Raw genomic sequence first — 15,244 nt, forward strand, 5'->3', positions numbered from 1 at the left:
ATACCTGCTGTTATGGAAGCTTCCAAGGAAACTTTTGTTATGGTATTAAAATTGTAATCTTAATAACTTGGTAAAATTAAATTTATTATTTCAGTTCGTTTGTTTGCTTAGTCATTATTTAAAATCTTGACTGTCCATAGGAGAATTTATCCTTTAATAAATGAAAATTATTTTAAAACAAATGTAATATTGTAATAACTACTGAAACCATTATGGTGGATTGTGTTCACATTTTAACACCTCTAATTTTTTGTGTGAAATTTATGAAAGAGAAATATAAATGTTCTGGATTGTATATTACTGGTTCTATGTTTTTGCTGGTTGAAATCTGAACTGTTGATGTTGGCGACATTGCTAAATTGGCTTCTTGTTCTATGCATGTAAAGACGATTAATATTGGCTAATGGTCGTTTTGATGAAGTGTTGACGTTGTGCTGGTGTTTAGAACAGTTTTGTATTTGTTATTAGCACGTTTGTGCATTTAGTGTTATTTTAAATATGGGCTCTACTAAAAAACACAAGGAAACTAGAAAACACAAACATCGTAGTAGGTCACGCACTCCCGAACGTCTGGAACGTCCGGAACGCCTTGAACGCACGGACCGCAAAGAAAAACATCGCCATCATCACAAGAAACACCACAAAGACAGGAAGAAAGAAAAAACCAGGGAAAGGAATGGAGACGTTGAAATGCGATATGAAGTTTACAACAGTGAAGGTAAGATTCTGAAACTGTTTTCGATATAGTAAACTTTTTTTTTTTTCATCACAGTTTAACCGTTTAACTTACATAATTAGTTTATATACCCATATACCAAAGAATTGATGTACAAAACTGAGAAATGAAATTTAATTATCTTTCTTAAGGTTTAATATTTCACAGCCTAATATACTGTTACGATTTTTCACTTAGTGTCTGACATTGCCTAATGATTGTAACCTAGGATTTGGTTATATGTGTTCCGAAATCAAAACGAAATACAAGTTATTTCCTAGAGACATAATTCTAGAAAATTTCTTCTGAGTATTGTAGAGTGCTGTTGCGATTTATTTGGGGAAATCTGGGTTCATAAAGGATAGCCCAATTAAGTTTTATTACAGTTTTATTAATATTTATAATATTAATAAATAATTGTACAAAAAAATGTGCAATCACCAATCACACTCACGTAAATATGTTTATTCGCAAGTTACTCAATGATGTCAAGTTCCACAGTTCGCACTCCTCACTGGAGCTAGGCTCAACAGTGGTTCGCCTCTAACCTCGCACCTGTCTACACACATACAAACACATACATCTCTCGCCACTCAGTCACATTCTCTCTCGAGCATTTCGCTTCCCGTTGCACCACTTTTGAGAGGGTCTCTCACTCACTTCGCCAGTGTCAAACTTCCCTTCACTCATGGAACTCTTCGTGGGATTGGTGTCTCTGCTTAAGTACCTGTGGCGTCCTTCTTGAACCGATGAGAGCGACTGTGACATGTTGGGTTATCCCGGGTCAACCCGACACCCAAAACATTGAAAATGGAGACGCTTGTTCACGCTACTTCACGTGGTGGCCTCTGTAAACCCAGAATTCTCAGGCCGCTAAAGGTGATAATAGCCTTAGGTGGGATGATGCGCGGTGAGCGGAGGGGGGAGGTCGATTGAACACGCCTCTGTCGGCACACAGAACACCGTAGGCGACTTCCTGCTCCTTTCACATGCAATTTGTCACCTTCCTTAATCCCATTGTCGCATCAATGTCCCTCCTTCTTTGATTCCCTCACACGATTCAGGCAGTCATGCTGGAAATGCCCTCTTTCTCAGCACGTGAAACACAGTGGACTACCTCTTTTTCGTCGGACCAGTAGATTCTCATCTTGTTCAGTAGCTGCATCACAGCATTGTCCTTCTCTCTTGTATTTTCTACCACGATTCGGACACTCGCACTGGATGTGTGCTAGTTCTTTGCAGACGAAGCACCGCTGCCGTCCCCTTGTTCTCCAGGACTGTAAATGTAGTCAATCCAACCCAGGGGTCGGCAGCTTTTCAAGTGAGATGAGCCAAATGTTAATAAATAAATTCTCCAATTTTTTAAAGAGCTGCAACATGCATTTTCTCTGTATCTACATGGAATTTGCAGATTAAAAAAAATTTTGAAATGAAAATTTTTTATTCACAAATTCATCACAAAGTCTTAAAATTAAAAGCTACTTAGGAAAATAAAAACATCTAAATGTAAAAGGGTAAATATTTACTTGGGCGGTATTTCCTAAAAAAAAAAAAATGTTAAAAATCCGAAAATACCTTTATTTTATGCTCTTCAACTTCCTCTTTTCATTAAAATCGGCGGAGATTATAAATTCCAAATACTTTAGGAGATATTGAATTTTTAAATTTCTTCATATGTAGTTGAGCGGTATTTGCGAAAAAAAAATGTTAAAAATCCGAAAATACCTTTATTATATGCTCTTCAAATTCCTCTTTTCATTAAAAGTGGCGGAGATTAGAAATTCCAAATACTTTAGGAGATATCGAATTTTTAAATTTCAGCACAAAACCAGCGCATTCCTGTGGCGTGCGTGCACCATTGTTTCTTGTTTACGTACGAGTATCTATTTTTTATTGGATAATGATGTCACGTGATTGTTCGTGATAGGCCAGAATTCAAATGAACTAATACGTGATTATTTAGTTCAATTATTGTTTAAAACTGTGTTTAATTACCGCCTCCAACTTAAGTGAGTTTTTAACGTTTCTAATTTTAAAGTCTTATTTGTTATTTTGATATTGTTGCGCAAGTAATAAGTAACAAAAAAATGTACGTGAGTTGTTACTGTACATCCTTTGTTACGGGTTTGTTAGGTAAGGTCAGTTACATTATAAATAATTTAAAACTAAAGAATAATTAAAATTAATTCACATTATTTTTAATATCACCTTAGTTTGAAAGTATTTATAATGTAACTGACCTGACCTAATCGACCATTTTAGTTTACTGTTCACCGTCTGTCCGGGTTTGTTTGGTCAGGTCAGTTACATTATAAATATTTTAAAACTAAACAGCCATTAAAATTAATTCACATAATAATTTTTAATGTAGGCTTAGTTTGAAAGTATTAATAATGTAACTGACCTGACCTAATCAACCATTTTATTAATTACGCATTCACGATTCACGTATTCACGAACACACGGCAAAATAACAAAAATGGCGCCGCTCGAATGGTTCCACAGGTCTTGTATTGCAAAATTAAAAAATTTGATATCTCCTAAAGTATTTGGAATTTCTTATCTCCGCCGCTTTGAATGAAAAGAGGAAGTTGAAGAGCATATTATAAAGGTATTTTCGGATTTTTAACATTTATTTTCGCAAATACCGCTCAACTACATATGATGAAATTTAAAAATTCGATATCTCCTAAAGTATTTGGAATTTCTTACCTCTGCCACTTTTAATGAAAAGAGGAAGTTGAAGAGCATAAAATAAAGGTATTTTCGGATTTTTAACATTTTTTTTCGGAAATACCGCCCAAGTAAATATTTACCTGTAAAAGATATGTTAGCCATTAGTAGAGCTCTACTTGTAAAACAACAAAACCTAAATAATTATGATTAATTGATTATTAAAATTATAAAAGCACCTGTGCACATGTGATGTGTTTGTGCAGTTTTTTTTTCTGCAGACACCTGACCTATGCTAACCAACTGGGTAACTTTATTGTCTAGTAGGGGTGCCACTCGAAGAAAAAAAAAGCAAACGCCTGAATATGGATTTTTTCAGTTCTTACTTTATTTCTAATAATATTGTCCATTTAGGTATTTTCAAAATCTTCACATGTAATTAATCATTTTAAGTTTGCCTGTGCGCTGACGTAGCCGCCACCATGCTTCGAGTCCAGGTAAACGTTCAGTGGTATTTTCAGGTTAAAAGGATGTGAAATTATTGTAAATGTTACAAGTAATGTAAATATAATTATGTGAATTGATCTTGTGCTTTAATAGCATAGCAGAACTTTTCAACTAGAGATATCCCTGATCCTGTTGTCGCAGCCCTAATAATTTATTTATTCTAGTTGCAACATGTTCCTTTGATATTCTAGAGATCCTTAGGAATACAGCGTAGGTGAGACTGGATGTTTAAGACATGGATGTTTAATGTACAGATTGTTCAGCCCTAATCTGTTTTCCACCCTAGTTGTGCCTGACATTAAACATTCCTGTATTTTAAAAAACAGTCTCTGCTATGCTGTATCAAGGATCTCTGGAAAACCACAGGATCGTGTTGCAGCTGGTATCAATAGGATGGCGATGACATTCAGGCTAATCTATACTGAAAAACTGTCTCGGCCCAAAACAAATCTTGCAGCACTATATCATCATCACAGGTAATAATTTAGAGTAATTTTATACTATCCTTTAACCTGAAAATACAGTTTTAACATGAATTTCCGATTGGAATATTATTGTCTTTAATCTCTTTTTGGGTGTCATTTCCGCTGAGTATTTGACACAGCTTAAAACTTAAACTAGTGAAAGCTATAAAGTTGAAGTAAATATAGACTTTGCTTGTCGTTATTCGTATGATTCACCCGATTATAATTTGCAGTGATGACTTAATGAGCTTGGTGGGGAGCGTTAAATTGAAGACAGTGAAAGCTCTAACTCAAAATTAATTGAAAGTGATTTTCTTGATTTAAACTTTAATTTGCTTGTGAGTGAGAACTGAGTGGTGCTAGTTTAGTGGAATAACTGTTAAGTTACTCACTTGGGTTTTGGAGCCATTAATTGCAAAATGTGTAAGCGAAAACGGGTTTTGTTGGAGAAAGGAGAGAAAACGAGCAATTAGAAATGCGGGGAAGTGTCATAAACATCTAATGAGGCAAAAAGCAGCCGAGAAAAAATGAGCCCCCGAACGAGGCGCGAAGAAATTTGTGCTCGAGTGATTCTCGGCCATCCACCTCGCGAGAAGTGACGGGTAATGCAGAAGATTATTTGTTAATGGACGGGGATGTGCTTTCCGATGATCCTGATGTTGTTATGTACTCAGTTGAGACAGTGGTTGTGACCGATGGGCCCAGTTTGTCGCGGTTTGCTGTCACAATTTTTCTGGCGTGGCCACCTGACAGTTAAGGAAGAAGTTCGTCGAATTCACATCAAAAAATAAAGCAACATCAATTGTGTTGAATTATTTTATCTATTTCATATATACAACATTCCAGTTCAGGGCGATGGAAATTCATGAAACAAACCCTTGTCGACTGTAGTCCAAAATATAGCCTACCCAGAATTTTTTTAAATATTTACCTGAAATCGTAATATCCAACATTAACTGGGACACAACCATGGCGGTGTCCATGATACCGTACAGGCAAATGTAAAATTGTTAATTACTCTGAAGTTCTTCAATATATGTATATATATATGTGTGTGTGTGTATATATATGTGTGTGTGTTGCCTCAATATTATAATTACAAATATAATAAGGAACTTAATAAAGAATAATATAATTTTCTGTTTTTTTTTTATAGTGATGCCTCTACACTAAATAATTAACACCAATAGTTCGAAATGGAAACTACCAATAAACTACTTGAAATATAGCAGTGCTGTTTAACAGAATCATCAGTTAGAGTGAGCGGTACTTAAAAAAACCATTTTCAGAATTTTATTTATATTTTTTCAGAAGAGTTTGTACTCTATAAAATTACTGAAACTTAAAATTGAATGATTATGTGCACACTTCTAAATTATGTCATATTTGACTGGAATTTCAACATGTTTATCATTTTAACATGTAAAAATATACATGTAGGCATGTGTTTAAATTACTGAAGATGTATTTTTTTAAGATATAATGAAATGTTGTTTACAATTTGGGTGTGTGTAAAATTCTTCATGGTGAAGGTAAGTGAGGAATTGGCATGTAAATAGGTATCTAGTAGAAAAATAAGTCCAATTACCAACATAGGTTGTTCTTTATGGGCATAGTGTGATTAAGAAATATACATAAAATAGCATATTTGGAACGTATGTTTATTAATACATAGGTTTTAATGTGTCACGTTGCAACGGGAACTATAGGGTGGTGGTTGGCGATTTTTCAAGCTGTAGGCGTCATCAGTCTGCAAAAAAAGTGAATGAAAATCTGAAGAAGAAAAAATAATGGCAGTTTAATACTTCCTTACACTTTGAAATTCTCTAAAACAGAAAATCTATAATTGTATTATTTCATTATCAAAATCGGAATTATTTTCCAGTAGCATGTTTACACAATATGATTTTTACTGTTTAATATTTGAACTAGATGTTTGCATGTAGTTAGTAGTTGTAAGTCATAGCGAAGGTGATTTATTTTAATGTTTCTGTGAATTTCTTATTATTGGTTATTTTTTGATGTCATAATTTATTTTCCAAGGTTAAAATATTTTTCATTTTGCTGATTTTTGCAAACAAAAAATTATTTCTTGGGTAGGTAAGATATCTACATTTAATAAGGTATCAATTAATTCCCATTCAAAGCAAAAGCACATGTTTCGGTATCTGTACACTGGAAATACTTAGCATTGTCGGACACTATGAAGGCAGGAGCGCCCAACACTTTTCATACACAATTGGTAAGTGCCTTAACGATTGAAGGAGCCTTCATCGAACATCGTGAAAACATCCATTGCTATGAGTTAGCATACATTTCCGCACAAACCTACTAATACCGTAGCCTATACCACAGAGCTTCCGTAAGGTCGGCCGTATACAAACCAACATTCGCTTGCATCTTTGGCAATTCGCACAACGTGAAACGTAGTCTTTCACGGTGGCAGCCAAGGTGGGCCAGGTGAATTGCAGGGCTATTTTCTTGAATGTTTAATCCACGCCCTAGTGGCACCCAAACACAGAGGGGTGAAAATATTTGAGTATCGTGGCCCGTAATGCCTTACCCCGCTGACCCGTGTAGCACAACTCGTGTACACAGTAGGGGGCATTCTCACCCTGATTAAGCTTTTCCCTGACTTCAGCACATCATGCATTCTCTGACTGAGCTTCCTTAAGATTTACATATGACTGGCAATTATCCGCAAAGCAGAGACTTTGGCGGGTGTTTCCATGGGTGAGAATGGGACTACGAATTTCTAAGGAAGGACTTCATAACGGGAAAGGACATCTGCCACCATTTTGCCGATCCTTTTGATGTGACGGACTTTGAATCTAAAATTTGAGATGTGCAGCACCCATTACTGAGGTTACTTTGAAAGATTTGTGCAATGGGAGTGCATGACTTGATGTAAGCTTTTGGACATATGCCATTGCTAAGCACATGTATGTCTGTAGAAGAAAACTACAAAAAACACAGACGACAAAAACACAAATTAGGCAAAAAAATTGCTGTTGTCAACAGGATATAAACACCACATAATATTCTATAACAGGAATGTTAGTCCATTTTTTCTTTGTTTTTCTTTGTTTGTTGACTATATTCCTGTTATGGAATATTATGTGGTGTTTATATCCTGTTGACAACAGCAATTTTTTGCTTAATTTGTGTTTTTGTCTTTTGTGTTTTTTGTAGTTTTCTTCTACAGTCATACATGTACTTAGCAATGGTGTATGCCCAAAAGCTTACATCAAGCCATTACTGAGGATTGTCTAATACCCAGGTGAGAGCCCTATTATCTGAGAACAAGTTATACTCTGAGCAGTCTGAGAATGTATGGAATTTCTCCGTATCGAAGACATAGGCTAATGCTTTTTCAAAAGCTCCAAGCCTTCGTTCTGAGTCTGCAAGAACGCGACTCGCATAGGTTATAGGCCGAATCCTCCCTTGTTCTAAATGGCCCAGAGCAGTCGCGTACGTCGACTTACAATGTAAACCAGCGGTCAAAATCAGGAAGTATGAGAAATGAGGCTCAGCAAGCTTACCATTTAAGCTCTCATGTGCTTCCCCCCACTCAAAACATTGGCTCTTGCATTTCAATAAGTTAAATGGAGCAGCCAGCCCCTAGAAACTGGCATATTAGCCTAGGAGCTGAAAAATCTTTGAAAACCCTTGATGTTCTTAGGTAGAGGGGAGTTCTCAATTGAAGACATCTTCTCTGGGTCCATATTCAGTTTCCCACGTGGAATGATGTATCCTAAGAATTTAACTTGGGTTATCCTAAGGCAGTTTTAATAGGGTTGACATGTTCATCCCTGGATTTAGCCTAATATTACGATTATGTCATCATAGTTAAAACACACATTGAATTTAGAGGTTGTTCAAAACATGGTCCGAGACCCGCGAGACTGTGACTCGAAGAAGCAGCCGAGTAGCACCCGATTATATTTGTAATGGCCCCAGGGCTTAGAAAACACAATAAATTTTCTACATTATGGACCAAACATTGTTGGAAAATGGGGTTCAAGTTCAAGACAGATAAAAACTGCACCTCCCCAAGATGCTGGAGCGTACTCTTCGCAGTCGGCACGGTGAAGGGGTCAAACACCTTAAGGCTGTTGAGCTGAGTGAAAGAATGCATGAGCCTGAATTCCCCCGGCTCCTTTTTGGCAATACTCCAAACTGGAGGGCAAAATCTCCTCTTCAGCCAACATATGATCAATGAGTGTTCGCATGATTATTAATTTCGGAGGTGACAAGCGGTGAGGGCGGGCGACTCTGAACTTATATGGAAGGACATTACATTTGAAAGGGAAAAGGAGAGGAGAGAGAGAAGAAAGGAGGGGAAGCATTGCATTGCCGAGAAACCACGGAAGTTGTCGGAAGGTGCATTCAAGTTCGCCCCGTCAGGGCCAGCAGCAGGCTGAAGTCCCGCGGGAGACGAGGCGTTACTGGTGGCTGCCAAGCTTCAACGTCTGAAATACTGCCGGCACCAGCTGCTGCAGGAGAAACTGGAACCTGATCACTCTGCGAACACCTGCCACTCGCCAAGTAGACTGACCATCTCTTGGGGGAGGGGGGGGGGGGGGGGGTCAACTTCAGTCATTCCCAGTGCTCGAAAACAGGCACAGAGGCTGTCTTACCCCACACCCCTCTTCTCCCCCCCCCCCCCCCCCCTGACTTCAGTCACGTATTTAGATTTTGATTAATGTGCTGGAAGTGATTGCGATGCACCCAATGATTCTGCTTGTGTTGTAATTTTTTTAAGATTGTCAGTTCTACCCGCGGTATACTAATTTTCATTATTTGAAGATTGAAATTATTACAAAAAAATATATATATATAAATATTACTAGTAAAACTTGGCTACAAATGTGTTTTGAAAGTCAAAATTTTTATCATAAGGAACTTTTAATTTATTTGTAGGTATGTGATAAAATAACTATTGTACAAATGGGTAGTTATTTCAATAAATATGTTTTGTGTTGATGGCATTCTGCTTATTTCTCACAGAATATCTACCCGCCCACGGTTTCAGAACGATGGTGTGATGTGTAATTTTTAGTATGTCTATCAAAAGTGTCTTGGTGTAGGTTGTATTAACATTGGCCCACATATTGTAACTTGTAATTTTTGTGCATGTTAAAATTGTGTTATTTATGGACCAATGCACACAAATAATTTTTAAATTAAACTTATATTTAATTTGAAATAGTTATGAGATTGCCAACTGGTATTGTGTAAGACATATTTTAATGTTTTAACTTTATTATATTCCAAAAAAAAATTGTGAATGTTCACAGCATATAGTTAGTGATATTTTTTTATTTATTTATTTGTGTGGAATGGTCTCTTTTCTAGAAGGCTGTAATTTTGCCTGCTGTTTGTCCGTTTTCAGAATAATGCACACGTGAAGCGCCCGTCAACTGGGCCTTCATTTGGGGTACCTGTGTTCATTCTGAAGGTATTGTATGTGTTTAGTTCATAAATATACACCATTTGTAGCTCGTAATCATGTTACTGATTTTATTTTAAATTACTGATTGAAGTCTGTGCTACTGAATAGTTTTACTTTATTTATAATGATTTACTTGAACTCTAATATCATGTTTAATTAGGAAATAGGCCTATAAGAAAAATGTGATATTTTTTGTTATTGAAAGTTTAGTAGCTCACATACGTAGGAAAAAAAAAAGGAAACTGTTCTAAATATTACATTTTTGTGGCCAATGCACAAAAACTTAAGATTATAATTTTTCTTTCCTTTTTCTATCACTTTTTTGATGAGTTGATGGCAGTACCTCCCTGAATTTAGCTGTAATGAGTGTTTGAAGTTGATTGTTTGTCAGATGCTCATGTTTCACTTCTTGAGTTTGCTGGGGGTAACTTGTTTCCTCCCCCCCCCCCCCCCCCTCCTTCCAAACAGTAGTGAAAAATATTATAATTGAGCAAACAAACATCATCTCAGAAATCGTTTAAGTTGTAATAAACCTTATAAAATTCTTTGCGTTTTATTATAGTATAAATCATTAATTTATGTGCAAGGTAGGTAACAATAAACATGTTTATCTTCAAAATGTTTAGCATACGTGGCTGCTAACTAATGCAACAGTTGTTAATCTGGCATATTTGACCTATTTGATATATCATAATCAATTTGACTTTAATTTTCAATTAGTTTTAATTTTTATATACATGTGATAAGTTAGTCATTTCCAGACTAGATGGTTTCATTAATAATGCAATGGAAATCTATTAAAATTTAAGCATAATGCTTTTATTATTATCATAACACTAATTTTTATTTAGTGTGTAATTTCTCCTAGATAAAAAAAATGCCAAAATTGTTTCCAAATTGATATATGACAAAAGCAAGGATTTTTTGTTGACATTCTTAGACAATTTGTATGACAGATCCATGCCACATTGAGCATGCACTCTGTTTAGCAGCAAATGAGCTTCATAAACTATTTTGCTGCTTCAATAACGTTGTGAGCACTCAAGTTAAGTGCACATAAGAGAAAGGTTCCTGAGGTCATTGTATATATTAAGAACAAAGATTACACCATAAATACTCATGATATTGGTTTATCCCCATCACAAATTTTTTTAAAAATTGTACTCCCCAGATCCCCTTTTGACGTGATAACGTCTTATAAATCGATGAACGCCGGCTGCACGCACGAAAAAGCATGACTCATTGTCACGTTCCGCCTGAGCCAAGCGTGCAAGAACCGGCCAACCATCATGCGAGAAAATCTTCTATAATATCAAACAGGTTAAGGCGGGCTTTTTAAAAGCAGCTATTTAAATAATTTGATATATTTGTCCAATTTTGTCATTTTAAATTAACAATTTATTGACATTGATTTGATTTCAGTTTATTTCTATAATTAATTGTTTCTTATTATATTTTAACAAATTATTTGAATTAAATTGGCAAAAACTGTAAATAATATTTGAAAATTAAAAAGTATGCAATTTTTCATCAATGTTTTCTTATGACGTTATCACGTAAAATTATCGTCCGTAAACCGACTTTACAGACAACCCCCATTTTTTAATTTTTTTTTCTCAGGAGTCCAAACATTTTAAACATTTTTTTTTTGTGGGTCAGAACTGTCATGATCCCCCTACTTGATTCATACTTGTGGAAATTGTCTTGAAGATTCAAGAAATTATGCAGATGCAAGCTGTGCCCTCCTGGTAATGCCAAAACTCAGTACGACCAGAGCACGATGGTCGGAACAGCTAACGGAAGTCAGCCACTCTGTGTGTGCTTCCTGGCTGCGCACACCGCCTGGCGTTTCTCCACTTGACCCTCCTTGTAGTGTGATGTTTCTCTGTAGAAGCCACAACCACAACAAAGTATCCGGTGCAAACAAGAAGCAAATTTTCATACCTCTTATCCCTGTGATCTTTTACAGTTTACAAATAGCACAGGCCAGACTTATTTTTTTCCCCAAATATACTGACATTACCTTTTTCTAAACACAAATCCCGCTATTAGGATTAGGTCAATTACGTTGGAAGAAAAGGTACATTCCTTTTAAAAAAAAAGAAGAAGTTTTCTGATAGTGAGTAGCGGTCACTGACTGATGCTATTTTTTTTTATGTTCTCCGATAACCACACAAAAATTAAAATTACTATATTTACCAAGCTTTTTTTTTTTTTTTGAGTCACCCACAGATTTTGAATCCAATTCTCCTTGGACTCGATGTGCACCACACATACTTTATAGAACTTCCGTTAGTCAGCAATTTGACTGAGTGTTATTTTACCACAGTTACGTGGTGCAATCACGCTGTCTGGACCTGGTCATTCACCGGTTGAATTAGCCTTCAGGTCGTATCTCATTTTCATTTGATTCGTCGCTAACAGAAGATTTTTGCGGGTTACTTCATAAGCGCCATTCACTCCTCTAGACGATTTACATAATTGGAAGGAGTAGTTGCATTGTAACTACTTTTCCATTTAGACTCTCCCATGCCATCATTAGCAGCCCATTCACCATCCTCAAAGAATCCCACTGTGCCCAGTAATCTTTCACAGCCCTTCGGTCACCGGAGATCTCATGCCATATGGGACATCCAGTACTGTTGTCTAGCCAGCTTATGATTGGTGCCAGGTCAGGATCTTGCCGCTGTGCTGCTTTCAAGCTGGCATGTTCCCATGTATATTCCTTTTTAGTTATCGTTGTTTGCCGAACATCTTCGAAGCCCTCATTTTTCTCTGCCCTGTTGAAATGGTTGCAGTCTAACTTACAAGGCCTTCGGGAGAGGGCATCGGCATTGCTGTGAATTCGGCCTTTCCTGTGTTCTATCCGACAATCATATTGCTGTATCTGTTCAATCCACCTAGCAAGTTGTCCCTCTGGATTCTTGAACTGTAGTAGCCACATAAGTGCTGCATGGTCAGTGCGTAAAAGAAATCTTCTCCCATATAAATATTTCTGTGAATGTTCCAGAGACTTCACTACAGCCAAGAATTCTCTTCTTGTGACACAATAGTTATGTTCAGGCTTAGACCTTGCCTGTAGTATGCTATTACTCGTTCATTTCCATCTTGAATCAGGGAAAGTACAGCACTCAAACCATCTCCGCTTGCAGCTGTGTCGAGGATATGCTCTCCAGGGCTAGTGGACAGGGATTCCTTGAGGTCTTCAAAGGCAGTCTCACATGCTGAAGTCCATATAAACGGTCTTTAGCTCTCGGTTAGCTGATGCAATGGTTTTGCGATTGTCGAGAACCCAGGTACAAACCGTCTATAGGAGGTACAGAGTCCCAAGAAACTTTATGCTTATTCTTAGGTTGAGGCCACTCCTTAACAGACCTGATCTTCTCAGGATCTGTTTGCACTCCATCCTATGATACAATATGCCCCAGGAATGTTACCTCATGCTGGAATAAGAAACACTTCTTAGGACTTAAGTTGGGCATGGCAAAGCCTGTCGTATACATCTTGGAGATTTCGCAAATGTTCCTTCACTCCATTCCTTACCACAATAATGTCCAAGTCAAGCCATGCAGGAAAAGTTCCATCAATCTCTCAAAAGTTGCAGGAGCATTACATAACCCGAATGGTAACACAGTGAACTGGAACAGCCCACTACCTGTCATGAAAGCAGTCTCCTTATCCTCTGGGTGTAGCTCCACTTGCCAGTAACCACTCTTCAGGTCCAGTGTAGAGAACCATCTGGTGCCAGAGAGTGTATCAAGTGTGTCATCGATACGTGGGAGGGGGTAGCTGTCCTTCTTGGTGGTGTCATTCAGCTTCCGGTAGTCCACGCAAAACCTCAGTTGGCCATCCTTCTTCGCCACTAAAAGAACTGGGGAAACCCAAGGACTCGCTGATGGTTCTGTTACACCACCCTCCATCATACCCGCGATCAACTTCTCAGCCTCTTCCTGTTTTGCTAGAGGCAGCCGTCGTGGTGCTTGTCGGATCGGCTCTGCATCACCTGTGTTGATGCGATGGTAGACCAGGCTTGTTCTCCCAAGGTCAGTGTCCCCTGAGGAAAATACATCTTGGTTGTTTACCAGAAACGCTGTAACTTCTTCTATTTCTCCATCGGTTAGACTATTTCGGCGTCGCCTTAATAAATCTTCTAGATTTGGGTTCAGTGGTTGCGTGTCACATCTAATAGGTAAGAAAGACTCACACTGGCCTACCCAAGAGACTGGTTCGCAGCTAGCTATTGGGTTTCCCTGTTTAAGAACTCTTATTCGAGAGTCGAGGTTGGCCACCCTGACTGGTACAACCTCGCCGAATATTGCAATGCTTCGAGCTACCAGGAGTGTCTTTAATCCTAATGTTGTATCCAGCTCTATCAGGTAGCTCATGCACTGTCTCCCATAATCCTAGCTGTTATTATCTGCTCATGGTTTGCTGGATTTGAAACGGTTTCGTTGACTACCACTTGCATTACAGGAACTTCTAATTGGTCAGGAGTAAACAAGGCCACCTCTTCATCTTTAATACGCAGTGCCTGTCCTTCCATGTCAGTAACGAATCCGCATCGATTCATGATGTCCACTCCTAAAATTACCTCTTCGGTGATGTCAGCAACAAGAAAGGTAGGTATGTGATAATGTCCAAGTTCCAATCCTTACCTCCAAATCCAGCTGTCCATGCACAGGTGAAGTGTGTCTGGTGGCTGTTTTGAATCTATATGGGATGGCTTTTCTCTATGTACAATGTTTGTACTGACTATAGATGCAGTAAGTAAACACTGTCTGCCATTGATCCATCCATTGAGCAACAAACTGTCAAGGCCTCTACCGTAGGGGCTACCTTTTCCTGTGAAGCTGGCATGCGCCCCCTCACACCAGCTATTGCTCGTTTCCCTGCTGATCTTCATGTTTGTCTTCCTGCGTGTCGGACAGTCCCACTGATGTGTCCTGGTTCATTGCAGACAAAGTACCGCGGGCGTCCTCTTGCTCTTCTGAGCTGGTTATCTAAAGTGTCGTTCAGCAGCTTCTTCATTGCCCTGTGAATGTCTACTTCATTTGCTCCATTGTAGGGCTCCACTCCAGCTCTCCTTGACTTATTTATTTATTGCCTTATATTAAATGGCGAAGTTAAGGCGTACCACCTTGTCTTACACTTAACCACATATATCTTTACTAACTAGGTACACATACCAAAAATTGTCACAATTACATTTAAATAAAACATGAATTAACATATAAATACAAATATGAAAATAATAAAAAATTAGCATATACGATACACATGAGCTACCTGAAGTATAACTATTATAGGCATACTATAAAAAGGCCCTTTTTTATCTATATAATGCTAAAATTATAAAGATTTAAATATATTTAATAACCTAAATATTTATGTAAAAAGCTAACTAAGAGACAAACAATTTAGCTGTATATA

General features: G+C 37.5%; 1 protein-coding gene across 1 annotated transcript in view; it reads left to right on the plus strand.

Annotated features, from left to right (window-relative positions):
- The first annotated feature begins 371 nt into the window (after positions 1 to 371).
- The window catches only part of LOC134538514 (U4/U6.U5 tri-snRNP-associated protein 1), a 122,156-nt gene continuing 107,283 nt past the window's right edge, over positions 372 to 15,244 (plus strand). The window contains exon 1 of the mRNA XM_063379898.1: positions 372 to 718. Within this exon, the coding sequence (XP_063235968.1) occupies positions 499 to 718 (220 nt within the window). The 5' untranslated portion in view covers positions 372 to 498. The remainder of the gene's footprint in view (positions 719 to 15,244) is intronic.

This window comes from Bacillus rossius, chromosome 13, assembly GCF_032445375.1.
Source record: "Bacillus rossius redtenbacheri isolate Brsri chromosome 13, Brsri_v3, whole genome shotgun sequence".
NCBI lineage: Eukaryota > Metazoa > Arthropoda > Insecta > Phasmatodea > Bacillidae > Bacillus > Bacillus rossius.